The following is a 27,654-nucleotide window of genomic DNA, read 5'->3' on the forward strand; positions in this document are numbered from 1 at the left end:
GGCACATGGAGACCAGGCAGTGCAGCAGCATCAGGATTGAGGATAACGAATTGAAGAATAGGGAATTTGAACACGCTTCCATATTCTTCTTCAGTCTTCTCTTGAGCATTCTGACAAGTAACCTAAAGATATGGATGAACCCATCCATGTTTGTAAAATAAAATATCATTGGGACTCACAATTTATGAAAATTTAATAAAAAGTCATCTCCAAAGAATGTGAATCCTAGGGTAGTGAGGCCATTAAGTAAATTAACCGCCCATCTTAAAAGATAGATTATGGACTGAAGTACTTTGAACACAGCCCTTCAACACCAGTGTCTGATTTTCTTTTCACATCACCTCTGTCCTGCTGTCTTCTAGTCGTCAGTGAATCCTCTCTTGTGTTTGTAATTAAAGCCACATTCACCATCATAATCTACAGTCGCCTGAGCTCTGAAACCAGGGACATAGAACTGTTTCATTTCTACTGTGTTCCTTAACTTGATGCTAGTAAAAGCAGCAAGGAGTGGTATTTAGTATACAAGCACTTCAAATTCCACTTGAAATGTTTAAGTAACCCCACAATTTTTAAAAACACAAGTGTCCTTTACACTAGCTACCTTGGAAGTAGTAATACTTTTTTTGCACCATGTTGTCATTGTGTTAAGCATTTTTGGAATTTTTCCTTTGCGATTGCCTTAACATCCACTTACAAACCACACAAGAAGTCAGTCCTCTTGCTTTATAGTCCTGTCTAGGTTGACATGCAGAAGTAGCATTGCCCCACTGGATCTCCTGCTTTATAAACCAGATTTGGCTCTGCTGACTTTGGACTCTCTCTAAAATTCCTTTCCTTCTTACTAGTAGCAGTTGTCACTGTTGGGTGAGAATATGCTGGAGTGAGGACAGCTTTGTTAGAATGTCTCATCCCTCAAGGGGACCACTTGATGGAGACACTAACTTGGATTTTCTAATAAGTACATATTTTTAAATAGCCCTTAGACTAGTTTTCCTTCCCTAATATCCACGCCTTCCAATTCAGGGGCAAATTATAAATTTTAATTTCTTGGGCTACTTATTTTAATTTCACTTTTCAGAAATGGAACAAGCTAATGTAGCCCTCCTTTTAAGCTATAAAATATTGGCGCACACTTTAGTGGACTATGATGTGTAATGACAATTGATTCCTGTTATACTTCTTTTCCTATAGCCTTAGCTCCTTAAACTCACCAATAACTGAAGCTGTAATGATTACAAACCTGATAGAGCCTCATGTTTTGGAAAGAAAGAGAAGACAGCATATTGCAGGGTTTCTTGGGGCAGGGACCTGGAGGGTGAGATGTAAATCACATCTGCATCTTTTGGATCAGTGGCCCTTCAGGAATGATCAGGGAACTGTGAGCACGGGAGCTTGTCTTACTGCTCCGGTGCCTGTCCCAGCCCTCCTCCCCAGTTGTCCCTCATTTAGAAAACCTTGTGACTCCAGGGGTCCTTCTGTGGCCTCCATGTGATAGCTGTCTGCATCCATCTGGGGTAGGAACTCCACCTGTCCAGAGGTGAGAGTCTTATTCCACAATAAGCTGCAGGTATTTCCAGGCAGAAACTTCAGTCCTGCATCCCATTCACATTAGAGGCTCTTGGCCACTCAGTTCAGTCTCCTGGATCACGTTCATTCTTTCCATAATGTAACAAGAGGTGCAGTAACTTCTGGCATGGTTTTCTGACCCATGTCCATTTTGAGCAACAGTGACTCTGACTCAGACAGATACAGGGCAGGATATGATTCGATCTTCTAACATCACACTGATTATTAGGAATACAAAGTAGAGGAGGAACATTGTGAAGCCCAGGATCTTGTTCATCCTCCATTTGCATGATGCAATTGAAGAGATCACAAACACGAGCATGAGAAAAAGCAAAACAATTGCACAAAACAAGCCATTGCTGCTGACTGGAACAGGCTGTAATCCATTGATAAGAGAGAAAAGAAACCAAGGAACGGGCAGGCTGCAAGATTGAAGAAATAATGTGAATATTCTTAATGTTTGTAATAATCCCCTATACTTAGTATTTTACCATTTACAAAGCACTTATTTTCCCCACAAACAAATGTTTGAAATAGAACAGAAAATATTAGCACCATTTCACAGATGAGGAAACTAAAGTTCAGGGAAAGTTAATATCTACATTTTTATGATAAGGTGTAGTTCAGGATAATATTTCTTTAAAATCTTTAGTAATCAGGGCTCTCCTATGCCCTTTTACCTGCCCCCTCCCCCAACACACACACACACACAAATTCAAATTAAAGAAACCAAAGCCACCACCCAAGTCCAGGACGTGATTTCAGGAAATGAAAATAGCACAGGTGCTCTGCTCTGACAAAGTTGAGAGGAGGGGGTAAGGAAATGGGTACGGGAGGGTGTGGCATTTGCTTATTTCTACAAAATGCTTTTAGAGCCTGTGGGGTGGCAGGAGCCCAGATGCAAAGGAGCAGGAATATCAGGAAGTGAGACTGAATCATTGCTGCTTCCAGCCCCACCTCCACCACCTGGGAGGTCAGTGAGCAGAGCGTTTGACTGTAGTTGCTATTAGAATTTAATGGACTTTATTTTTCAATTCACCTATAAATTCTAGGCGGTTACATTTCAGGCAGTATTTTAGTTCTCTTATGCCATCTGGCTGTGATGAATGAAGGGAGGATACTCTGTTGCCTTGTAGAAACTAATATAAATGCTCTTTTATTCCATGTATAATGAATGAAGCAGAAAACCAGCGAACAGAGCCAACACAGTGTTTTCCAGTCATACTTAATATGCCTTAGAAAGCAACTTTGCCACTCACCCCACGGTGATATCAAATATGTTACTGCCCACAGAGCTTGACACAGCCATGTCTCCCAGGCCTTTCCGAGCAACAATCACACTGGTGATGAGGTCAGGAATTGACGTGCCTGCTGCTAGGATTGTCAAACCCATGATCTCTTCAGAAATCCCTATTGTTTCACCAACCTGGTAAACAATAACAGGAATGAGAAACCATAGCAACAGCAGGTAAAAAGTCTGAGGCTCTTCAAAGCACCAGCCACATTCTACTTTGTGCAAACCCAGCACCGGCCACAGAGCCTGGCGCACTCCCTTGCCTGAGTGAGGTAGGGCTATGGTGGGACTGACAGCTGGAGAGATGGGCCATAGAGAGAAAGAACGGGCCCCCTGCTCAAGGCTTCAGGGAGTGATGCTGCTCTTTTCTAAATTGGACTAAAAGTTCATCTATGATATCACCTCCCACTGTCCTTCCAAATACACCACTACCCTCCCCAAAGAACTGCCCCTCCAAAGATCTGTTCATGTCACCCGTTTCCATTTCCAGAACCATGGACCCCTGCTTTGTGCCAGAAACTAAGTTAAAGGTTGGAGATAGAAGTATGAGCAGTACAACACAGACCCTCTTCTCCCCCTGGTGAAAGAGAAAAGCTTGTAAACAACAATTACAGCTTTGTGCTAAGGGCAGTATTCCAGCTGGAACAGAAAAGCCATGGGTACTCAGAGGACGACTGATAAAATGCCAGAGAGGAGGCAAAACTGGGCTGGCTCTCACAAGTGTACACGAGTTCACCAGGTGGAGAGGAGTGAGGATGTGTGACAGAGAAAACAGAGAATGAGGCTATTAAGAAATGGTCAGCTGAAAGCAGACTGTGAGGGGCCTTCTATGTCATGCTACAATGTGAATGTAAGACAGAAGAGCCACACTTGAAAAGCACTACGTTCACTAGAATTAAAAGTCTACTTTTAAACCTTTATAATGTAGAAACTGTACAAATTCACTTAATCCTCACCATTCCCTGGGTACTAGAAATTCACCTTGAAGGAAAAAAGTGTCCTTGAGCTCTTCTGATGCAGGATTTAGTTCCTGCTGTTCACTCACCTGGTGAGCCCACCACACCATGAGGTATGAGAACATGGCTATCCACGTGATGGATCCCAGGAAGGTGATGACAAAAAACTTCCTAGACTCCTGTGTGAAAGTTTGAAAAGGAAGAGAAGTAAGTTGCAGAGGTCCTTCCAAGTGAGCCCCAGAATCAGTGACGAGATCTGGAGGAGTGCTGGAGAGGATCTGGAGATGTTTGCGCTGAGATCTCTGTCTCCAGTGAGGACCTTGAGATGGCTGGGAAAGGAGGAGGTTTGTGGCCCATAGGGGAGTCTGGCCCGTAGGGTGTTCAGCGGTCACCAAACTGAAGAGAGCTATTTGCTTGCCCTGGAACCAGACCATTTTAGGGATTTGGTTTGGCTTCTGCAACTTCTCCCCGCCCCTTCCTTCTCCCGACTCTGAGACAGAATATGGTCTGCCTTTGACTGGGGTATGTGAGTAAGACCTTTCCCCAGAAATAGGAATGCTGGGGAGAAAGAGCACTTATAACCCTAGTTTTCACAATATCCCTGTGAAATATGGAGGGGGTGTAAAGGCATCATTCTCATATTAAAATCAAGGAGCAGATGAGTCAAGGAGGGACTAGTTTACATTGCTTACAGTGGTGGAAATAAGCACATTCTAGGGCCTCCGAACTCCATCAGTATGTCCCCCTAGGGGCATGGTCCCCTCCAGAGCTGCAAATTCCATCCCAGATCCTCTCTGTGGTTGAGCCCTGCCAAGCTGGTTTACCCTGTCCTCTCCCTCCTCTTGTGTGGGAATGCCTAGAGACCTCACAGCCTCTCTGAGGATGGACAGCTGGGCTACGGCTGGGCAAACTCACCAGCCTCCGGACGTCAGGTACCGTCAGCCAGAGCGGGAGCACAATGGGCAGGAGGAAGAGGTACATGGCCTGCTTCTGCCTGGTCTCAGGCCACTCCAGGGACAAAGGCTCCTCATTTTCCTCCTCCTCCTCCTCTTCCTCTTCTTCCTCCTCCTCCTCTTCTTCCTCCTCCTCCTCTTCTTCCTCTTCCTCATCTTCACCATCACCTCCCCCTTCATCATCTATACCTTTCTCATCACTTTTGGCTTCACCTTGATTTTCAGCATGGAATTCCTGCTCTTCAGCTTCACCTTCATCACCTTTCATTTCCCCATCTTCTCCTGCTTGGATTTCAGCTTCACTTTCATTGTCTCCTTTTCCTCCTGCTTGGATTACAGCTTCACTTTCATTGTCTCCTTTTCCTCCTGCTTGGATTTCAGCTTCACTTTCATTGTCTCCTTTTCCTCCTGCTTGGATTTCAGCTTCACTTTCATTGTCTCCTTTTCCTCCTGCTTCGGTTTCACCTCCATGTTCATCTTCTTTTCCTCCTGCTTCGGTTTCACCTCCATGTTCATCTTCTTTTCCTCCTGCTTCGGTTTCACCTTCACCTTCTAGTTGAGTTTCACCTCCACCTCCCTCTCCCTTTTCACCTTCACAAGGAGCTTCAACCTCTCCGCCCATCGTTTCCCCTGTGCTTTCAGCTCCAGCCACATCACCTTCCTGCAGTCCAAAGCCAAGAGATTAATGTGTAATCACTGCTCTGCTTGGTTTCCTTCCCAGTTTCTCATTATTTTTAGTTTTGGTTGTTCTCAGAATGTATCTAAAAACTTGAGTATGAGGAGAAAAGTAGTGCAATCATTCAGCAAAATTACCTTCACAACATTCCTAGCCAGTGGTTGTCTGGTCTTTATGTGATCACTTCCAGAGATGGAGACTCGGCACCTAAAGCGGCTTCTTTCATCTTTGACAACTCTGATTACTTTGAAGTCCCTCTTTACACCAAGGTTCTACCCCCGTGTATAGGTTTACTCTTTGGAGCCACACAGAACAAGGCTAATCACTCTCCCATAGACAGCTCTCTTCCCTGGGTTAAAGATCCCCAGGTCCTTCTATCATTCCTGCATGCCATGGCCTAGGGCCTCCTCCCTAGCTTCGTGAACTCATCCTAGTTAGCTTATATCCCATGAGGAGGCTTCGAAAACTGAACACAGGACACTGCGTAGAGTTGAATAGAATCATCACCTCCTGTGTTTTAGATAATATGCTTTCATTAATTTTGCCTAATATGGCATGATATCTTTTGGTGGTTACATCGCTTTGCTGTGTCCACTAAAACTCCTCAAATGTTATATTACCTTACACGTATAAAATAATGATGATGATAATACCTATTTATTAGGAGTTTTTATGTGCCAGGCACCATGCTAAGTTGTTTAATAATAATAATTGCAGCTAGCACTTAGTATGTTTCATGAGTTAATTTATGATATAGATAGCATCAAACCCATCTGACTGATGGAGAAATGGGTATAGAGTAGTTAAATAACTTGCCCACGGTCCACACAGTTTGTAAGTGATGAAGCTGGGATTTGAATATGGATAGTCCAACTCTCGGCCTCTTAACCACCAAGCTCCTCTACTTTGCAAATGCCGGGGCCAAATGAGATATTTGGTTCCCAAAGCTGGTAGCCCGGGGAGCTTATTAGAAATGCAGATTTCCTCACCCTACTGGACCAACTGAATTAGAATCTCTAGGACTGGAAGCCAGGAATCTACTTTCACATTCTCACAACTACTCCTAATAGACCCATCTGCAGACCAGTGTTTGGGAACCTTGAACTGACACCATGCACTCTAAAAGTCACTGGTTCTGAGAGTCCTCAGGTTAGGCTGCCAACTAACACATAACAATGTGCTGGTCCAATCCTTTGAGCAAAGGACCTGGGCTGTGTGCTCATGGAGTAAGTCATCTGTCACAAATTTCATGACAGCCACTCCCCAAGGGATGCTCAGTGTCTCAACTCTGCTGCATATTAAAGTCACCTGGAAGCTGTAAGAACATTCATGCTCAAGGATCCACCCCAGATAGTCTGACTTAACTGGTTGAGAGTGGGGCCTGGGCATTTTTTAAAGCTTCCCCAAATTATCCTAATATGCAACCAGTGTTGAGAACCCCTGATGAAGCAGTCAAATATTAATATCTGTGAGGCCTGTGCTTTGAGAATGAAGAGCCAGAAAATTTTAGTCACCATAATTCCTGCCCTCATTCCCCAACCCCCATCAGGAGAGAAGGCTTCCTGGAGGAGATAAGTCATTGAAATAGAGAGGCATGGGAGTGTCTGCCCAGCCTGCACCCTCTTCTCTGAGAACTGTAATCCTTAGCAGCCCCTGAACGGGTGGCTCCCTTCTTCTGTGCTTAAGTCACAGCGCCCCACCTCTCTTCACCACAGCTGATTGGACACAGGCTGGATCTCTGACCCGTGACCTGGTTTAAACGAATTCTCTCTCTTCTGACAGTGGGAGCCAGTCACTGGTTGATCCCCCTCCGGCCTAGAGGACTGGGATAGTGGTTAGGGCTGTGTGTGCCAGTAAGGAAGCAAATGGAGCCAGGCTTCCGGGAGAGGTTGTGTGATGGAGCCTGCACACAGAGAAGGGGATGTGAGAGAGAGCAGGACGTGGAGTGAGAAGCCACCAGGGTCACAGAGGCCCTCCCAGGCCTAGGTCCAGCTCCTTGTGAGACCAAGCTTCACATCCTGCCCTGGGACTGCAGGAGGTACCTCCATATCCTCAAATCCCTTTACTTAAGCTGGCAGTAATGGGCCTACTCAGTACCCTCATGTTACCATGAAGATGTTCTAGACATTGCACCCAAAGTTGCTGGCTTAAGGATGAGATATAATTGAGTGCTTCTGGCTGTTGAATAGAAAAAACAAACAGGGAGGGAACTTGCAAACTGACTGCCTATTTACTGTCACTCAACCCTTATTGAGCACAGCTGTGTGTCAGGCATTGCGTTTCTCTCTGTGGGAGAGACAAAAATGACTCCGACTTGGATCCTGTCTTCAGCAACCCCACCACCCAGCAGGAGAACTAGAGAGACTCATACATGGAGTACAAGGAAGGCAGTGAAAAGAGCCCTGAGAGGGGGACAGAGTACCATGGGTATTCAGATTGGGGGGATCAGGGAAGCGTCACAGCAAAGGCGGCATTTACACTGGCCTGGAGGGGCGGGTGCGATTAGGATATATGACAATGGAGGGGAAAAGGCATTCTGGGGGAGGAAACCATGTGGGCCAAGGCCTGGGGGTAGAAAAAGAGGGAGACAAGAAGTCCAGTTGGCAGGAGCAGGATGGAAGAAGAGGCTGTGAGGCTGTAAAGGCAGCAGTGTCAGGAATCCATGAGGCTGAGGTGCCTCAAAAGGTTCCCAGGCCTTTACTCACCTACTCCCTCACCCCCTAACCCTTGCATTTCGAGCTACCTGGTCTCACTGTCCTCTAGTTGCTAACAGACCCCCTAACAGTTATTCCTTCTGTTCTTAGAGCTTGAGACAGTTGGCAACCCATTCTCGTATATATTATCTCCCTCACACTAAGGTGTTAGGTGAATTAACTGGCCCCATGGGGTATTTGATCTTCAGAGAAAGGACAATGCTTATCCCAGGAGAATGAACTTCAAATAGCATTTCAGACCTTCAAGAAGGAAGGACTTTTGGTCAGCAAGTCCTTCCCTGGGCCTCTCAAGTTCCTCCACCAGGGAAGAGGCTTATGCCTACCTGACCACCAGGATCCTCCTCCTGAGCTCCCTGGACGTCTGGAGCAGGGGCTGGTGTGACCGTGACCAAAGGTAGTTGGGCTGACTCCTCCTCTTTAAAGGATAAACAAGAGAGAGAGGTCAGAAGAGTGTGCCAGGTTCTGAGGGCAGACTGGTGTGAGTGGCTACAGAGCTATTGGACTTGTCCACTTCAGGGTCTCAGAAGGTTGGTTTGGGGAATTTCTTGTAGATAGGAAAAGTAAAATAATGTGAATTGCTATTGCCCTGTCCACAGAGATATCTACAGAGGAGAGGACAGTTGGGAAGTAGCCACCCTTGTTCCCTCTATATTTGGAGACATTTCTATCCTCGCCAGTGTGGCCAATGATGCTGTGAACAGCTTGGACAGCTGGAGCAGGGAGAGGGCAAAGCCCCAGCCCTCAGGATCTGACGCCTCCCCAACCAACTGATGATTTCAAAGGCAGCAGCTAGAAAGCCTTGGAAGAGGATTGAAGGGGAATGGAAACTTGGAGAGTCTGGAGAGCTGGATTTAGGTACAGGCTCTCTCACTTCTTGGCTGCGTGGCTTTGGGCAAGTCACTTGACCTCTGAGTCTCAGTTTCCTTATCTATAGAACGGGAACAATGACTGCTGCTCTCCCTCCCTCCAAGGGCTGCTAGGTGCATCAGGCAGGCCTGGTGTGCTATACAGAGCCCACTGCAGTAGCTGTCTTACTACCCCTGTCCCAGCTGCCACACAGATGCTGGACTTCTGTGTCACTGGATCCCTGGTGGCCTTCCCTCACTGGGGTTGCTGGTCTCAGACCAATCCCTAGCAGCACTGTCCTTTTGTAGCAGTGACAGGAAGAAGAAATTGAGTCCAAGAGAGTCTTATTTGGGACAAGATTTAGAAAAAAAGAAGTGGGAATTCAACAACCCCCGACCTGGCCTTGCCTACCCACTCTGAGGAGAGTGCAAAGGAGTTGCTCAGGGCTGCCCTCAGGCCACAGCCGTGTCAGGGAGGAGAAGGCGGAGCACAGCAGAGTGCCAGGCAGCACCAGATCATCACTCCGCTGACTGGCTCAGAGAAGCCAAGAGGCAGGGCTCAGTCAAGAAGCTGGCCAACAGGAGGGAGGAAGGTGGCAGGAGAAACCCCACTGGTCTCACCATTCTCTCACCTTCTGCTTTGCTCTCTGCTTTGACCTGAGGCTTGGCTTTGGCCTCCTGATTCAAGCTCTCCTCCTCCTTGTCCTTGGAGGGGCGGTCTGTGAATGAGAAAGGAAACACATCTTATCTGGGACCACAGTGTCCCTGCCATACCCTTCAGTTAGGCTGGTCAGCTGGCAGCCAGAGCTGCTGAAGTGGTTAGGAAGAGGCTGGCCTGGGAGTCGTGATGTCTTGTCTGGATTCTGGTCCTTCTAGGCTTGTTCATGGTGCCCAATTTCCAAACTTTTGTCTTAAATTCCCTGTACTGTCACTAACTGGCTGCACCCTTGGGCAAATCACTTTCCTCTCTATGCCTATTTCTTTTCTGGTAAATTGATGTGGTTGGACTCAGGGGCAACAAAAAGGATTTATTTCCTTTATGAGCTCAAGTGATGGCTGCTTGAGTGCTGAATTGAGGGGAATTCTGACCCAAACTTGATAGGAGAGGACCATGATTGATCAGTGATGTCTGCAATGGGCAGAGAATGGAGAAATAATGGCAGGGAAACATTTTTGCCATCCTTGGACTAGATTATCTGTAAGGTCCTTTGCAGTTTACTTTCTGTGGCTCTAGAACACTAGAAGCTTTACTACAGCTCCAGGGGCACTACTGGTGGCCATGTTTATGAGCCTTCCCTCTCCAGTGGGAAAGGGAAATAGCTGACCACCAAGCTCCCTGCCACACCCTGTTTGACCCCAGACACCTGGAGCCCAAGTGACGCCTCCTTCCAGATCCCTGTGCACATGCTTTGCTGGAGGCCCACTGAGCACTGTGCACAGGATGGTGCTGCCCTGATTTCCAGGCAAGAAAAATGGGGAGGACAACTCTCTTTCAATGTGACTATGTTCCAGGCAACATGCAAAGTGCTTTACATGTGGAATTTCTAGGTGGGAGGTGCAAGAGCTCATGAGAGTCTACCTCACAGCTGTGCAGTCCAGGAGAGAGAGGACAACGGCACAAGTAATAGAACAAAGTGGTACCATGGGGTCTATTCTGGATTCCAGGCTGGCTCTGCACTGTGAGCATTGGGTGACCTTGGGAAGACTGTGTACCCACTCCAAGCTTCAGTGTCCCCTCTCTAGAAAGGCAACACCATGATATACTCAGAGCACTGATGTGATGGTCTATGAGACAAAATAAATAATAGTATTTTAATTGCTGCAATTAAATATTGTTATGTTAGCTCAGATTCTGGAGCCAGACAGCCTGGGTTTGAATCCTAGTTCTGCCACTTGCTAGCCCTGGACTTCACTGGGTGATTCCTTAATGTCTCTGTACCTTAGATTCTTCATCTGTAAAATCTTACAGAGTTGTTGAAGAAATAAATGAATTTATATGTGAAGGTGCTTAAAACAGTGCCTGGCACCTAGAAAGCACTATATAAGTTTTAGCTATGACAACAATGATGAATCAATAACAGTAGTTGAGAACAGCCGTCACACCCAGGAAACAACTCTTCAGTGACAAGGCCCAGCATTCCAGAGGGTCTGAGTTAGAAGGGAACCTGAAGATCCTCTGGTCCGTAATATAGACAGAGTGAGAAGGTGAGATCTGGGAAGCTGGGTGGATCAGACTCTGCCTGGGTCCAAGATGGGCAGGAAACATAAATGGGTCTAGAACTTCCTCCTCTCAACCTGGCTCCTAAACTCTCAGAGTTGGTTCAGCTGCAGCCATTTCTGACAGGCTCCATCCTGCAGAGCTGCCTCTCTGGCATGTGTGGGCCCACGAAGTGTCCTGGCGGGCCTGCCCAGGAGATCTTCGTTAGAACTGAGACGTCAGGGGCAGACACTCCACCGCCTCCTTCATCCAGACAACTCCAGCACCCCCTTGGCACTGATCAAGCACTGCAGTCTTCTGTTGAGCAACATGTAGCTGTTATCAAAGGAGGGCTCCCCTGGTTCCAGTCCTGGTGCTGAGAATATCTGCTGACTGTGGCCTGGAGGGGCTGGCAAGAAAACCAAGTTCCCCTCTTTCCTTCTCGTCGCTCATCACAAACCCTGACCTCTCACTTCCCAAACCTCTGAGGAAAGCAGGTCAGTGGCAGGGTCTCCCTTTGTTTTTCTCTCTCTTTCTTTCTCTCTGTGTGTCTCTGTCTCTTTCTCTCTCATACACACACACACACACACACATCCAAGTGAAATCACCAGAAGAGGCATGGGATCCTGGAGAGGTAAAGCCCCTTCACAGGGCAAGTGAAAGTTCAGACCACAGATCAGCTCTGTGGAAAGAGCTGGGACACCTGAAAGGAAACCTGAAAGGACAGCTCCTGCATGATCCCAGCCCCTCCCGGATGGAATCTCGGGTGTAGAATCAGGGTCGGCTTCTCTGATCAGGACTGCGTCCCAGAATATTGGCAATCATTCTCCGTGAAGGCCGTTCCATGCTTGCCACACACGCATACAATGTACCAAGCATGCTCGTCTTCCCTGGAATGACTGTCACTGGCTCCGCCAGTGCTGGTTTCCTCACATGACCTCTCAGCGCAGCCAGATCATCTCCTTAGTATCAATCTCCTCTGACCTCGGCCTGACCTGGCCATACATAATCCTGTTAGGACAAGTAGGCCAGCTGGCGGCTGTTGGCCGTGGAAGCGGCCCAGGTGGGGGCCTCTGCAGTCCCATTCAGGAGAAGGTCTTTATCTTTAGGACTTTGCTGGAGTCAGTGATTCCACGAGGAGAGGCCAGGCATAATCCAGAGATACAGCTTCCTTCGCTGTGCCCAGGCCGGGCATGCGCCAGCACTGATCACCCACAGGCTGCCAGGTGCTGTGGACTCCCCCCTCGAAACCCTAGGGGACTGTTTTTCCAGAGCTGATATTTAGGGGTGGCCTCTCTCAGTGTCTGCTGAGGCTCACCTTGAGGATTTTCTAAGAAGGTTTGATCACCTCGTTCTTGACTCTGCTTTTCACAGTACCATCTACTTGTTTTAAACACTCAACAACCCTATATTGTGTCTGAAGAAGACACTTCAGGGCCTGAGGAAATTCTGAGCTTCCCCAAATTTGTCCCTGAACCAGAAACGTCAGTCAGGATGCTCCCTGGGGCTCATGAGTCAGTCTCTGGATATTCAGCTCAGTCCTCAGCCCTCCTACCCAGTCGCACTCTGACTCGGCTTCTGCCCAAAGGCCAACCTTCCCTTGATGGGCCTCCTGCCTGAGCTCCCAGTTCTGCACCAGAGTCCCAGAGATGGAGGAGCCCAAGGAGAGCATGAGCCCACCCGAGGGGTGCCATTTAGGGTCCTGAGAAGCATGTTAGGGGCAGCTCTCTGGGAAAGGGGGTCAGAAGGCAGGACTTGGTAAGGTAGATGGTGAGAATCTCAGCTGCCCGCATCACTTATACTTTGGGATTCCTGGCTTGGCGGCGGGGGCGGGGGGGGGGGGGGGGTGGTTAGCAGCTTTCCTAAGCCTCCAGAGCCAAATACAGAATAAAGAGAGGTGCCGCTCACAGGTTCTGGGCTGTGGGACCCTACAGGAGGTGCCTCCAGAAGTGGCCCTGGCCAGTCAGCCTGAGCCAGGCTGCCTGGCTGGAGACTCTGTGGGACACTGGGGCTGACTTGTGGGTGGTGGGCTTTGCAGGGAAGTCACTGAGGGCAGCCCCAACAGGGACCAGCGCAGGGCACATGGCACTCATGGCCTCACTAACTACAGGTGAAGTCCTTCATTTTACAGGCGGGGACACGGGGGCAGGGAGGTGGTGGGATGTGAACACTAAGGACCTTAGCTCCTTGGGGCCCTCTCCTGTGAGTCCTGTGTCTTTGTCTCCACTCTGTCCCCCGGGCCACCTGCCTTTACCACCCACTCTCCTCTGCCAACTCTCTGTTCCTACTCCCGCCCCCACCCCACCCACTACTCTCAGTTTTGCAGGTCCCAGTTCTTGTCCAGCCGCAGGAGGGAAGGAGTGGACAGGGAAACCGTGCAGTCTGGGGAGGCCTTGCTTACCTTCCCCCAGGGGGTCCAGGCTGTGGACGATGAGCCGGAAGATGGTGCTGCGGATGGTGCTGTTGTGCAGAGAGGCCGAGCTGCTCCCTCGGGTCAGCACAGACGGGAGCTGAGCAGGGGAGAGCCAGGCCTCAGTGGGCCCCTGCCCGAGCCAGGGGAGGAGCCACACGAGGGCTTCATTAACCCTGCCTCCCTCCCACAGAGGTCAGGGTGAATGCACAGGAGGCTTACCCTGGCCTCCCCAGGAGAGTTATACTAGTTTCTTTCGCAGCCCCCTCTCCCCCAACTCTTCCATGACTGGCTAATTCTACATACTGAATAATCCCAAGGTCTCAACAGGGAGCAGACAATGTGTAAGAAGGGTATCACATTACCAAGGGTCTGTCCATCCCTGCAAGTACAACCTCACAGAAGCACACACTCACCCACAGACCACACAGCAAGACCCACTGCGCAGGGGTACAGCCCTTTACAGTCCACAAAACATCATCGTGCTTTATCATTGCCCTGCCCCCAGAGATAAGCAAGGCTGTCACCCCTTCTACAGAAAAGGAAATGAAAACTCAGTGAGGCTACGGGGCCTATCCGAGGTCATATGGGGAGTAAATGAGAGTTAAGACTAGCACCCAGGTCTTCTGATTCCTAATCCAGTTCTTTTTTTTCTACCCACATGCTCGAGAGACCTTCACAGGCACATACCTACACACCCCTGTGTGCAGACACACAGATTTGACACAAATTTATTCACTGTGACACACTTAGAAACATCATCTGATCTACAAAGGAACATCCACAGACAATGCCTGCTCAGCCCCTCCCTTCCTCTCCCGCCCGGTCCCTCTGGATCTGAACTCTTCTGCCATCTAGTGGCTGTGGTAACAGAACTTCACAACAGGGATTTTCTTTGGATGGGGAAAGTTTCCTTCAGGCCCCAGCCTCTTTACGGTCCCCATAATTCTTCCTAAATATCCCAGAGGCCAAAGGCAGTTAAGACACAGTTTTTCGGAAATCTCAGACTCCCCTGCTCCTAGAGTTCCTTCTAAGTTTCTCTTAGTTTGGGGCATTCCAAAACCACCGGTAATTAGCCTTTTAGATCAATTATAGGATGTTGGGACTTGAGTTCATCTAGTCCAGCCATTTTACAGAATCGGCAGAATCTGAGGCAGAAGCTAGTGGCAGAGTGAGCAGTGACATTCTGCACTTAGCTCGCAGACTAGCACCTCCTCCACGGCCACTGGGAGGTCAGAGTCAGGGAAGCCAGCACTCCCAGGACCCCAGCATCAGGGCCACAGTGCCCCAGGTCTGTGGCTGTCCTCTGAGACCGTGTGGTTTCCCCTCTGGGCTGACTCCACATGGCACCCACCTTGAGCTTCCTGTTTTCCTGTCGCTCATCCACGGCAACTGCCCCATGGCCCAGCTGCAAACAGGGACAGGAGTCACGAGATGTTTGAGGAGAACCTGCTTTTTCTCCCTACGTCCCTGTCTCTCCAGGGAGCCCTCTGGTTGGAACACAGAAACACACCCAGACATAACCTGGTCTCAGAAAATGTTTTAACATATCCAAACCTCCAGCCTGGCCTTCCACAGTCTGGCTTCAGCCTGCACACAGTTTCAGGTCTCCACTTACATGTCACCTTCCTCTGGGAAACTAAGGTGCCTGTCTAATTCTCTTTTATAGACTCCCATTCTTTTCCTTCATAGCACTTTCCCCAATTTACTTGTACGTTATTTGTATGTTAACATTTTTTGTCTGTTAAAATTTGTATGATAACATTTTTTTGCTAACACAAATAAATTGCCCCACTAGCATCCTGAAGGCAGACTGCCTATTTCATTCACCACTTTGTGACCAGCATGAAAATACTGCTGACATTTAGCAACCTTTCAATAAGCATTTGTTAAATGAATGAATGAACTGTCCTCTAAACATAACTAATGTATTCCAACTCCTGATCTCTTGTTCATGCCTTTTCCCTCTGCCTAAACTGCTTTCTCCATTCCTCTATGTCTACCAATTTTTCAGAAAATTCAGGGTTATTCTTATATAAATCTTTCCCAAGTGGCCCCTTTTACCCCAACCCCCACTCCAGCTCACTACAATACTAATCTACTCGAAAGCTGCGTAACAACAGTGAGCACATTTTGTGATACCAAAATCTGGCTCTGTAATCAAAGAAGTGCTAGTGTCCCGGGGAAGCCGTAGGACAGCTAGCTGGGAAATGGGACAGCCCTAGAAAACCCAAGAAAAAGATTCACTAAGCACACAGTGCTTACTGGCTGGACCACAAACTGGCCACTTTGCATTTACTGCCTTATAATACCACTTGAGCTTTTTAAAAAATCATCGTTTAACTTTTCGCATATATGAGTTTACTCAGTGAGGCTCCACGTTTTTTGAACTTATGATACACTCATCTCTGTTCCCCTAACCTGTGGCATAGTGTCTTGTACACAGTAGGTGCTCAGTGAAGGTGAGCTGAATGAGTAGATACTCCCAAGTGGCCTCTGGTGCTATCTTCAGGCAGTAGGGTCCCTAATGGCTGTCCCTAGTCATTGTCTTTACCTTCCCATTGCTACCTTCCATGGCCATAGAACAGGACTTGCTACACACCCTTCTCTATAGAAAATGCTGCCTGATCCAGGGCTACCCACCCCTCCATCCACTCAATTTGTTCATTCATTCAGTTCTTATTTCCCAAGCACCTCTGTGAAATGGCACTGTGCTAGTACTGTAGAGACACAAAGATGTTTAGGACACGGATTCTATGTCCCGAAAGGAAATGAGACCAATGATAACACAAACACATGACAAAGCAGAACGTGGTTCAAGAAGTGATAGGCGTAGATAAAGGTGCGGTGCTGGGTTGGACAAGGAAGTCTTCCTGAAGGAGGTAGAGTTTGGGTAAGCTTTGAAAGATGAAGGAGGTCTGAATGCTTGGACACACATTATTGAATGAATGAGTGAACAAATGTCCTAATGAATGAAACAGAGCAGAAATAACCAATCTGAATACAAAGGGAGCACTGTGGATTTTCTGAACAAACCCACTGCCTCTTTCATGACACCTGTGTAAATTTAGTGGGATACAAGAGGCTGCAGCACCAACCCTCACTGGCCTAGCCATCTCATTCTTTATCACGTCCAACCCTCACCCAGTGCTTTCTTCTTGGAGGCAAAGAACTATGAGGGGCCAGGATACCCTTTGAGAAGGCTGGTTCCATCTACCAAAGGCAGGAGAGACCCTCTTTTGCTCCTTGGTGCACACACCTAATGATTTCTCTGTCCTTCAGATTTATTCAAGCCAAAATACTTCTCTATGTGTTCACTGTTCATTGCACGTATCAGCATCTTCTAACTTCAGCGTGCATTTCTAACTTTCTGAAGCCCTTCACATGCATTTGCTCATTCAATACTACTAACTCTGTGAAATGGACAAGGCTAGTATTATTATTGCTACTTTGAAAGATGAGAAAACTGAGATGTAGAAAGATTCTGTGACTTGCACGTACTCACAAAGATGGTGACAGAACCCTCATCTCCTAATCTCCTTTCAGAGTTTTGTTTTTGTTGTTTTTTACTAAATCACATTTCTTTTCCCAAGAACAAATAAGGAAATGAGGTCAAATCCATATTTCCTAGTGGCGCTGTTTCAAATTATTGATATTTCAAGTAAATGGACATGAGTATTTGTCTACACTCGGGTATGGCTTATGGGTCATTTATGGGTGGTAGTACCAGCAAGCAGGTGCTTTCAGAATATGCCCTACTACAAACACATTCCCACATCCACCTCTCATACCACACCATCCTCCCTCCTCTTTCTTCAGCCTCATCACCCCACCTTCTCCTTCTCCTCATGAAAATTAGCAAAGGGGCTGAGGAAACCGAAGAAGATGTCCTCACACCAGCCAAGCCCCCAGCATCTGTGATGCACCTTGCTGAGCAATGGGATCCCTTGCAGCCATCCATAGGAACCTAGGGTGGCAAACATGGCAGCCCCTCAGGGGGCTTCTCCTCCTGACCTCCGATTTCTATTTCCCACCGAAGTGGCAGTTAATCATTGACCTCTCCCCTTCTAGCCCATCCACGAGACATTTCCTGAACCACACATTTTAGTCTGTGGGGTTTTTTTTAATATTCATTAAAATATTTACTGAATCCCTGGTCTGAGTCCTGCCTTCCCCCGACTCACACTCTAGTAGGGGACTCTTCACTTTAGTCGTTCGCTGAGTACAGTCTTGCACTCTGATCCACTCATTTGTGTAGGCTGCAAACCCAAGAGTCTATCCCAGTCCCTCCCTCACAGCCCACATCCAATTAGCCGTGAGACCTAGCTCCTGAAAGTCCTCAAATTTGGCCTCATCTCTCCGTTCTCCTGCCTACAGTCTTGCAACAGCCTCCTGACTCCTGATCTGTTCCTTTTCTGGTTCATTCTCCACCCCTCAGCCAGAGTGATTTTCTGAGCAAAGCACATCATCTCCCTCCCCCACATCCTGGGGACTCACCGTCCTCAGGAGGGAGTCCAGCCTCCTTAGCTGAGTACACACCAGCCTCCTGCTTACCTCCAGTCCAGCGCTGACCAATAGAAATAGAATGAAGCCACATACATAATTTTAATGATTTTAGTAGCCACATTTTTTAAAAGTAAAAGAAACGAGTGAAATTAATTTTAACAATATACTTTATTTAACCCAGTATATCAAAAACATAATTCAACATGTAATTAATATAAAAATATTAATATTTTATGTTTTTTTCACACTAAGCCTTTGAAACCAAGTGTGTATTTTATACTTATGGCACATCTCAATTCAGACTAGCCCCATTTCAAGAGGTCAGTAGCCATGAGTAGCTAGTGGCCACCATATTGGGCAGTGCAGCTATAGTCTCTTCACACTCCATTCCCCCGGCCTTTACACGTGCCTAGGAGACTCCCTACCCTCCTTCAGTCAGCAAACCCATGCTTGTCCTTCAAGATTCCGCTGAGCAAAATCTCCTCTAGGAATCCTTCCCTGACTGTCTGGTCTGTTGAGGTGTCCACTCTCTGTAATATTAAATCCCTCGGCACTTACCTGTATCATTACACATGAGTTGGTACCTATTAGTTTCAGTCGTCTATCTTCCCCACTGAGGCGGTCCAACCATGGAGCTGATGCAGCTTAAGCTTCAAGGCCCATCTCACCCCTACACAAACCCTTTCCAAGGCCTTGGTTTTGTAGCAATGGTTTTATATTCTTTTTCTTAAAGTGCCAGGCCTCACAAAACCTGGATCGACTCCCACTCCTCTGCTAGGCTGAGCTCCTCAAGGGCTGGGACTGTGTCTTTTTCTTACTGTATCCCCAGACCCTACACAGGTCTCATACAAAGGGATTCAATAAATGTCTAATGAATGAATAAACATTGGAGTTCTTTAGGGCTTAATCCTAGACTCACCTTGTCTCTCTCTCTCTCTCTTTCTCTCTCTCAGAGTAGTATCAGCCAGTCCTTGATTTTAATTAACATACACAAGTTGGCGATTCACAAATTTCTATTTTCAGTCCAGACCTTGTTCCTGAGCTTCAGGCCCATTTGGGCAACTGCCCCCTAGACACATCCACTTGGAAGTGACATAGGCACCCAAATTCACCATTCCAGAGTGGGAACACTTGAGTATCACTAAACCTGCTCTTCCTCGAGACTTCCCTTTCTCACTGCGTGGCACACCATCCACCCTGCTGCTCAAGCCAAAAACCTGGCAGCATCCTTGACTTCTCCTGCTGTCTCCCCCTCCACATCCACTTCATCACCAGGCCAGATGCTTCTGTCTTCAAAACATCTCTCAAAGATACATATAGGCTGTCTGCCCACAACAGCCTCCTAAGTGGACTCCCTGCTTCCACCCTTGCACACCTACAATTCATTCTCTACACAGCAGGTAGGGAGTGACCTTTTAAGTATGGACCCACATTACATCGTTCCCTATTGAGCTCCCACCCTCCCCTCCGGCATTATTCTGTACCACCTTCCCCTTACTCAAGAACCATGCTGGCCTCCAATTCTTTCTTCTAATGCACCAAGCTCTCTCTAGGCTCGGAGCCTTTGCAAACGCTGTTTCCTCTTCAGGAACTCTGCCCCATGGAGCATGGGATGGTTTCCCTTCTCATTCTGCAGATCTCTATTTGGACTTCCCCCTCCAAGAGGCCTCCCCTGCTCTCCTTTGCTAAAGGGTGCCCACTACCTACAGTCACTCTCCATCACATGCACTGCTTGTTTCCTTTACAGCACTTGTCACACTCTGAAATTATCTTCCTAATTTATTTTACTTGTTTATTGTCCATATGCCCACTCCCCCACACAAAAAAATCTTCTGTTTGTCTTATATTTCCAATTTATATAGGTGGTAGAGCATCTAGAAATCATGCTGTTCCTTCTAGAAAGCCATGAATATCTAGTTTTATGTTTAATCCCATCTTATACACTAGGAGAAAATACTACTGTGTTGTATGACTGCACGTAAAATCTCAACTCCAAGCATACACACACCCATGAAAACAGCAAGCTATTAGGCCAGACACAATCAGATGTTTGAGTTTTTCTGTTAATATTTGTTTGCTTCTTATGCATTCATTTTGTCATCTGCTAGCACCCACTAGCAGATGAACACTGAAAGCTTAAGAAAATTTTGCGAGGAATAGAAGCCTTAAAATTGACAATTCTATTCTTACAATCTTTTCCTGACAACAGGGGGGAAGCTGACTATTATTCAAGGAGATAAAGGAGGAAACCCCTCAGCCCAGGCAAAGGTGGGCTCTTTGAGAACAGGGTAGATTCCCTGCAGCCTAGGATGCCGGGGCCCCAGGGGCAGGAGGGGACCTGGTGGCTGCCCCCTGTCCGCAGCCCTCTTGTCTCCACAGCAGGCAGCTGGCTGTACAAGCCACTGATGGGAGCCCTTGGGATAAATGTCAACCCTGACAAGCAAAGGAAAGATCGGCCCCACAGGAGGCACCAGCTTTGTCTGCTGGGGGCTCCTGTTGGTTGGTTTCATAAAAAATCCTGCCAGGAAAGAGTGGCAGACTTTTCTCCAGAGTTTCACGTTCTGAAGTATTCTTGAGGGCAGAATGTGGGTATGGGGTTTCCAGAGGGGCCCAGAACAGTCTCATTCCCCACCTTGCATCCCTTTTCACAATTGGTGCCCCACAGGGCTGTCTTGCCAGGCAGCATCTCATGTAGATGGCTGGTGTTCCTGGCTAAACTCCAGCTCTCTCTATAAATAAGGGCCCCATGGCGCTTCAAATAGAGGTGGATAAGGCTTTTCAGCCAGGCTAGAACCTCAGCTTTACTGTTTGTTGGCTTTCTGTGACTATGCATGGTCAAGGCTGGCCAGATATTTACCATCTTTGACCAACACAAATACATTGAGAGCTTCAAAATCAGGCATAAAGTTTCAGAGAGGCGCTGGCCCAGTGGTGTAGTGGTTAAGTTCACACGCTCCACTTCAGCAGCCTGGAGTTCACAGGTTCGGACCCCAGGCATGGACATAGCACTGCCCGTCAAGCCACACTGTGGCGGCCTCCCACATAAAATAGAGGAAGATTGGCGTAGACGTTAGCTCAGAGACAATCTTCCTCAAGCAAAAACAGATGTTAGCTCAGGGCCAATCTTCCTCAAAAAAAGATTTTTTTCAGAGAGAGCTAAGTTAGACTGTGTTGATAACTATACAAACATTTACCATTTCCTTACTGGGGTCATTAAAGGCATCCTCAAACGTTTGACATTGTTGTCTGAAATATTTTTAGCTTTGATTTTTTTTCAGCCAGCATCAAAAGAGAGACTCTAAAGTAGTTACCGTGTGTCTATGTTCAAGTCTACAACGTTTATTTTTTCTGGAAATACTCAAGTGAATTCTGATTAGAATCATTCCTAGAAAACCTTTACCCTGGTTCTAGACTATCAGAGCAGAATAAAAAGTAAAGTGAAAGGTCCTCCCGCTCAGAAACTCTGCAGATATTGGCTGGATATTTAGTAAGAAAAGGACTCATTCTCTGCTGATCTTGCATCTCCAAGTTGTTTAGGTAGGAGAACACCTGCGAGTATGTCCCTCTCAGTAAGACACCACATGGACATTCCCATTTGTTTATTTATTGTCTGTAGCTGCTTTCATGCTACAATGACAGAGCTGAGTAATTGTGACAGAGACTGTATGGCCTGCAAAGCCTAAAATATTTACTGTCTGGCACATTGCAGTAAAAGTCTGCCAACCCATCTACTAGTTCATCCCGTTCACTTCACTGATGAGCAATCTAATCTAAAGCCTGGTTGAAAAGCAAAGTGACTTTGCAGCATTTTGCATAGTGTCCCCTTTATCACACTTACTCTTGTCTATGCCTGTCCCTTCTACTGGAAGGGATACAATCTTTTTATTTCCCACACTGCTACTTATTTAAATGCTTAATAATAAAAGTTTGTTGAATTGCATTGATTCGCCCAGGGTAACAGGGATATTTAGCAGTAGAGCCTGGGTTAAAACCCAGAAAAATACAGATTCATGAACCAGTGGTAAGGACCACCAACTAGCTACATAACTAGCTGAGTTAATTATCCTCTCTGAGCCTCAGTTTCCTCATCTGCAAAATGGGGATCATAATATACCCATGTAGGGTTTTTATGAGAAATTGTTGAGATAATGTACATATGGAATAGGCCCTCCGTAAGTATGGATTCCCTCCCCCACTCCTTTCTCTCTCTAAACTGGAGTCCCTGAACTGTTAGGGTTCCCTGAGAAAACTAAACCAAATACTCACAGACTTTCTGCTAGGGATGAGGCCCTGGGCTCAGCCCTTTGAGAGATGTAAAGATCGTTTCCCCATTTAGTGGCAATGATGAGCCTGATGTTGTGGCCACCCCCTCCACACTTCACCCCAGGCTGGCAACACAGGAAGGGGGAGGCCCAGGTGTCTTTCCTGTTCCTGTTTCTCTCCAGAAAGGAGCTGGCTCACACTGCCCTCCACTTCTCTTCCAGCTGCTTAGACCCTTCGAGCAGCTATAGATCCGACCTCGCCTCCCTAGTCTTCTTCCTGGGCTCCCTCCCAGTCTGTCTGGCCTTACCCTGCTATGCTCTGATGTCCTCATCTTTGGGGTGGGGCTGATTGAATAAGCCCAGTTTCTCTGGCCCCCTAACTTCCCGAGGTGATGCTCAAAGAAGAGATCGATTAGTCAGGGAGAGGAGTGAACCTAAGTTAGTATGAGTGAGTGAGAGAGCGAGGCATGTTCATTTTTGTAGTTAAAGTAAAATAGTTTACAGGGGTGAGTATGCACTCTTGCATAAAAACAAAAACAGATACCCCAACACAGTTTACTAGATCAAAGATTGGATAATCAGAGAATTACTTCATGAATTCAAAACAGAATGGCTTGCGCTCAGTCTGTCAGTGAAGTGCAGTATAATTTATCTCCCTCTAACTAGACCACAGGTCTTGGCCAGCCAAACATAAACATAAACATAAAGATATAAAGGCAGTTTCTCTCTCTCTGGCTATAAGAAATGTGAGGTGAAACTCCAAACCCAGAAGTTTTTAAAAACCATTTCTAAATAATTATAGTTCTTAAGTTATCTGGACTAATTTTTAGAAGGCACTTGTTAGTGCTGTAGAGTTCTAACTATAAGTTGTTTTTGAGGAAATTGTCTCTGAGCTAACATCTGTGCCAATCTTCCTCTATTTTTGTGTATGGTACACTGCCACAGTGTGGCTTGATGAGTGGTGTGTAGGTCCATAGGTCCACACTCGGGATCTGAACCTGTGAACCCCAGGCCGCTGAAGCAGAGCAGGCAAACTTAACCACTATGCCACTGGGCCAGCCCCCTGGTTCTTTTTAAATAATGCTGTTAATTAAAATTCATATGGGACCTGTTTCAAAAAATAGGTAAGAATAGGGTTGTAATCAGCACCACTCTCCCTGATTGGCAAAGAGCTGCCACTAAAGTCCTTGAAGAGTCTCTCAAGGAGGTTACAAATTCTCTTTTGAAATCATGATTACAATTCCCTTGCTTGGAAAGTTTTGCTTTGATGGTCTAGCTCTGGCAAAATAGAAAATTCAGAATTTGTATAGCTTAAACAAAAACAGAATTACTACAAGGAACTGGGAGGCAAATCAGAGGCATTTTGAAAACTGCTGGCCAAGGCAGAGGAGCCTACCAGGCTTCCTGGCCACCCTCAGCAAGGCTTGCCCTGAGAGCTTCATTAGGAGGGAGGCCCCTGGTTCCTCATATTAGACATGTAATGCTCTGAGCATCCCTTTCTTTTTTAAGCCTCTGGCTTCATGGAGCAGTTGTCTGGTGGGAAACAGTGCTGAATGGAGAGTTAGGGTACTGGGTTCCCATTCCAGTTCCGATATCTGCTGGCTGTATGACCTTGAGCAGGACATTTCTTCTTTTGGGGCCATCTGCAAATAAGGCAACTAGAACTCAGTTGACCAGATCAGACAAATGACCACTGTGCAGGCCCTGCCAGAACTGAACTCACTTGGACAACAAAGATTAGAGCTAGACAGGACCTTTTGGTGATTAGTTGGACTCTGTCATTTCCCCCAAAGAAGCGAAGGGACCCATCTAAGGTCACACAGTTAGTTAGAGGCAGAATTGGATTAGAACCCAGGTTTCTGGCCTCTCAGTTCCGTGCTCTAGCCAGAACACCACATTATCTTTAAAATCCTAAAGGAAGAACATTTCATTTCTCTTGCATCATATATGTCCCAGACATGTTGCTGAGTTCGGTCTCCATCCTGCTCACTCATCAAAACTGCTCTAGATTAAGTGGCTAAGTCCTCCCGCTCTTTGCACGCAAAATTCTTCCTGCACTGGTAGCTTCTCTGAGACCCAAAACAGGGAGGCCAGGAGCCAACATTTGCCCAAACTCACCCTCTAGGAGCATGAAAGAAATGGGTCTGTGTCCCCCAGGGTACCCTCACTTTGGAGTCTCAAGGAACAAAAAACCTTGAGATGAATTTTCAGAGATCACTTCCCAAATTTAATCTCATCTTCTAGGTTACTGAATCATGCAATAAATTTAGCAGGAAGGTCCCTCACAGGGGCAGAGAAATTCTTGGAAAGGAACTTTGGGGCCAGGAGAAAGCCTCAGGGTTGGAGCTCCTGATATCCGGTCTCCACTTGGCACAGAGAGAGGGCTCTGCCCCAGGGCTGGCTTGTCAGTGCATGAGTGGAGCTCCCATTTGCTCCAATTTTTTGAAAACAAAACAAAACAAAAAAACACTCCCCTTTGTCAGATACCATCCAAGCTACCAGCCCCTCCAAGTCTGGAATGTGAACCAACAGGATTAAATGAAAGTGAGGGTGCTAGATAAACCCTAAACACCATGCACATGGAAGAGATTATCATTTTTCCCTGCCTTATATCTCCTTGGACATTCTCCAAACCCCAGCTCAAACATCATTTCCAAAGACCCACTCAGACCAACCCGGGTTCAAATCCTGGCTCCACCGCCTATTTGCTGTGGGACTTTGAACAAGTGGTTTAACTTCATTAGGTCTCAGTTTCTTTCCCTTTCGATGGGGGATCATCATAATAATCATTTTATAGGGTAACTGGGGGTTGAACAAAGGGCAGTCTTGCAAAGGTCCCAGCATAGTGCCTGGCAGGGAATAGGATTCTGTAAATGTTGAATGAACAGCAAGGGAATCAGAGAACCCATCTCTTGAGTTCTGACCCAGCACTTTTCACTCTTCAGTCCCTGGCTTCCCTCTACCCTTTTGACCCAAAGAGGCTAAAGAAGCCTGAGCCAGTCTGTCCTTACCTTGCTGAGGTCCCCTAGGGCCATGACCTTGGCCACTGGCCTCCTGCTGAGCTGCTCCTTCACCCAGACCTCAAGCTGCTTGTTCCACTTCATGGTGAACACATAGAAGGCATAGGCCAGCAGCAACAGCAGGCTCTCCCACCAAGCAATGAAGCTATCCAGGAAGAAGAGGATGAGCATTATCAGGTCAAGGATGTAGAAGGAGACATCACGGAACAAGGGCCACCAGGTGAGGTTGAGGATCTCCCGGGAGAAGAGGGCACAGGTGCCTATGACAAACAGGATGTTGAACACAGCAGAGCCCACGATGGTGCCGATGCCCACGTTGCTGTGGGAGATGAAGACACCAATTAGGGAAGTGAAGAGCTCGGGGGCAGAGCCTCCAGCAGCCATGAATGTGGCACCTGCCACATCCTCAGAGATCTGCAGCTTGTCTGTGATGATGCCCAGGGCTGGGACAAAGTACTCGTCGCACACGATGGCCAAGGCCACAAACACATACATCATGCCAAAGATGTGCAGGACCACCCAGCCCTGCCGCCGCTCCTCCACACTGAACAGGTCTGGGGGGTACTCTCCCTTGGGGGGAAGGTCTGACCAGCCAGGGGGCAATGCTGAGGAACTGGGACTGGGCACCTCTGGGATCACAGCTGTTGTCAGGCTGGGGGAGGGGACAGTGGGCACCGGTGGGGCTGGCTCCACAGCCACACAGTCACGGACCTGGGTGGTCGGATTTGCCCTGACCCTGGTGGATGCTGAGGTGCTGGATGCTGTGGAAGTTTTCTTAGCCAGCCCCCAGAAGGTGGATGAGGATATTCTGATGGGTGGTTTACTGGTTCTGGACGAGAGATTCCTAACAATCCAGGCAGTAGTAGAGGCTTTGATTTCTGCTGGGCTACTGCCTGTCATGGCGCTTATCATCCCCTCAGAGGTGGCTGCAGTGTGCTCCAGGACTGTTCCCTGTGGAATTGCCAGGTTGTTTTTTCCCAGTAACTCCTGGGGGCTGGTTGAGCTATTAATGTCCATTCTTCTGGGGGTATTCAGGGTGTTCTTTTCCACCACACTCCTTGGAGAAGTCAAGATGTTTGTCTCTACATCATTTATCAGGAAAGTTGGGGTGTTATCAATTATTCCCTTGAGAGTTGTTGGGGTGGTTTCCTCCACTATTCTCTTAAGGGCGTTGGTCTCTAGTATTTTGTTGGTTGCCATAGTTTCACTGTCTTTTACTGTTGTTCTGAAGGTGATCCCATGGCTCCTTATCACTGTCTTGAGTGTGGGTGGGGCATAATTGCCTACTACTCTACCAAGTGGGGATGGGATATATTTCTTCACCTTTCCTCTGGCTTGAGTTGGGTGGTAGCTCTGCATCTCTCCCCTGAGTGTTGTTGGGGTATAATTCTTTACTGTTGGTCTGCTTGAAGTTGGGGTGTAGTGACTCAATACTCCACTAGGTGTGGTTGTGGTGTTTTCCTTCACACTTCCTGTGCCTGCTGCTGTTGGGCTGTAGTTATTCTTGAGTATTGTTGGAGTGATGTTGGCTATTCTTCTGGGAGTAATAGGGGTGTTCTCCATTGTTATGCCAGGGGTTGCTTCATCTTTGCCCACTGTGGCTTTGGGCACCAGTGTCTCACCCTCCATTTCAGAGCGAGCTCTTGGAGGGTCACTGCTCACCATCATCATCTCATTGTTGGGGAGATCCCGGCTGTCCAGTTTTATAGGGTGTTGGGAAGAGACTGCTCCCCACAGTGAGGGGAGGCCCCGGAGGCTCTTCAGGTGCTGGTAGGTGGAACCAATGATCAACATTGCCAATAGGAAGAGGAGGCGACTCCAATGAAGCCGCTTTTGCCAGAGCAACCGCCTTTCCCGCACCCCCATCCTGATCAATTTCCCCATGATGGCCAATTATGCCTGGTTACAGAAACCCTCTCATTCTGTCCATGGAAATATGGGGGTTGTTCTGGGATTCAGGTTGGTGATCAGTGACAATTTCTGCATGAAGCCCAGCCAGGGGTATCCACAAACCTAGGGGAAAAAAAGAGGTCATTTGCCCCTAAGAGGAGAGCTGGGATCCACCAAACCCTCGGTGGAAAAGAGTGACAATTCACACAGAGCCTTTGTGGTGGGAGGTAGTTATTTCTGGAACAAAACAACCCCTGCCCCCTGCTCCAGGGATCACTGTCTGCTCTTGGGAAAAAGAGCATCCAGTGGCCCTCTGCTGTGTAGGCATGCCAGTAGCCCAGCTCTGTGGAGTCCACCCAGCCCTC

At 47.5% G+C, this 27,654-nt stretch overlaps 1 protein-coding gene across 2 annotated transcripts; it reads right to left on the minus strand.

Moving 5' to 3' along the window:
* Positions 1 to 175: 175 nt before the first annotated feature.
* Positions 176 to 27,407, minus strand: SLC24A1 (solute carrier family 24 member 1). Of its 2 annotated transcripts, XM_070270437.1 has the most exons (9): positions 25,391 to 27,407; positions 14,966 to 15,019; positions 13,603 to 13,711; positions 9,637 to 9,723; positions 8,483 to 8,574; positions 4,732 to 5,430; positions 3,906 to 3,995; positions 2,826 to 2,992; positions 176 to 1,988 (listed from the first exon to the last, which is right to left on the minus strand). In XM_070270437.1, exons 1-9 carry the CDS (start codon positions 27,281 to 27,283, stop codon positions 1,739 to 1,741), a joined length of 3,441 nt encoding a protein of 1,146 aa, XP_070126538.1. In that variant the 5' UTR covers positions 27,284 to 27,407; the 3' UTR covers positions 176 to 1,738. The 2 variants fall into 2 exon arrangements, with proteins under 2 accessions (XP_070126538.1, XP_023510935.1); XM_023655167.2 differs by lacking the exon at positions 14,966 to 15,019.
* Between the last annotated feature and the right edge of the window lie 247 nt (positions 27,408 to 27,654).

The sequence above is a fragment of the Equus caballus genome, chromosome 1, assembly GCF_041296265.1.
Source record: "Equus caballus isolate H_3958 breed thoroughbred chromosome 1, TB-T2T, whole genome shotgun sequence".
NCBI classification, from domain to species: Eukaryota; Metazoa; Chordata; class Mammalia; order Perissodactyla; family Equidae; genus Equus; species Equus caballus.

Coding starts and splice junctions, on each gene's coding strand:
- SLC24A1 (XM_070270437.1), bottom strand. CDS start 27,283: ATGGGGAAATTGATCAGGATGGGGGTGCGGGAAAGGCGGTTGCTCTGG. Junction 8,575..9,636: donor AGCAGAGAGCAAAGCAGAAG/GTGAGAGAATGG, acceptor TATCCTTTAAAG/AGGAGGAGTCAGCCCAACTA. Junction 1,989..2,825: donor ATATTTGATATCACCGTGGG/GTGAGTGGCAAA, acceptor TCAATCTTGCAG/CCTGCCCGTTCCTTGGTTTC.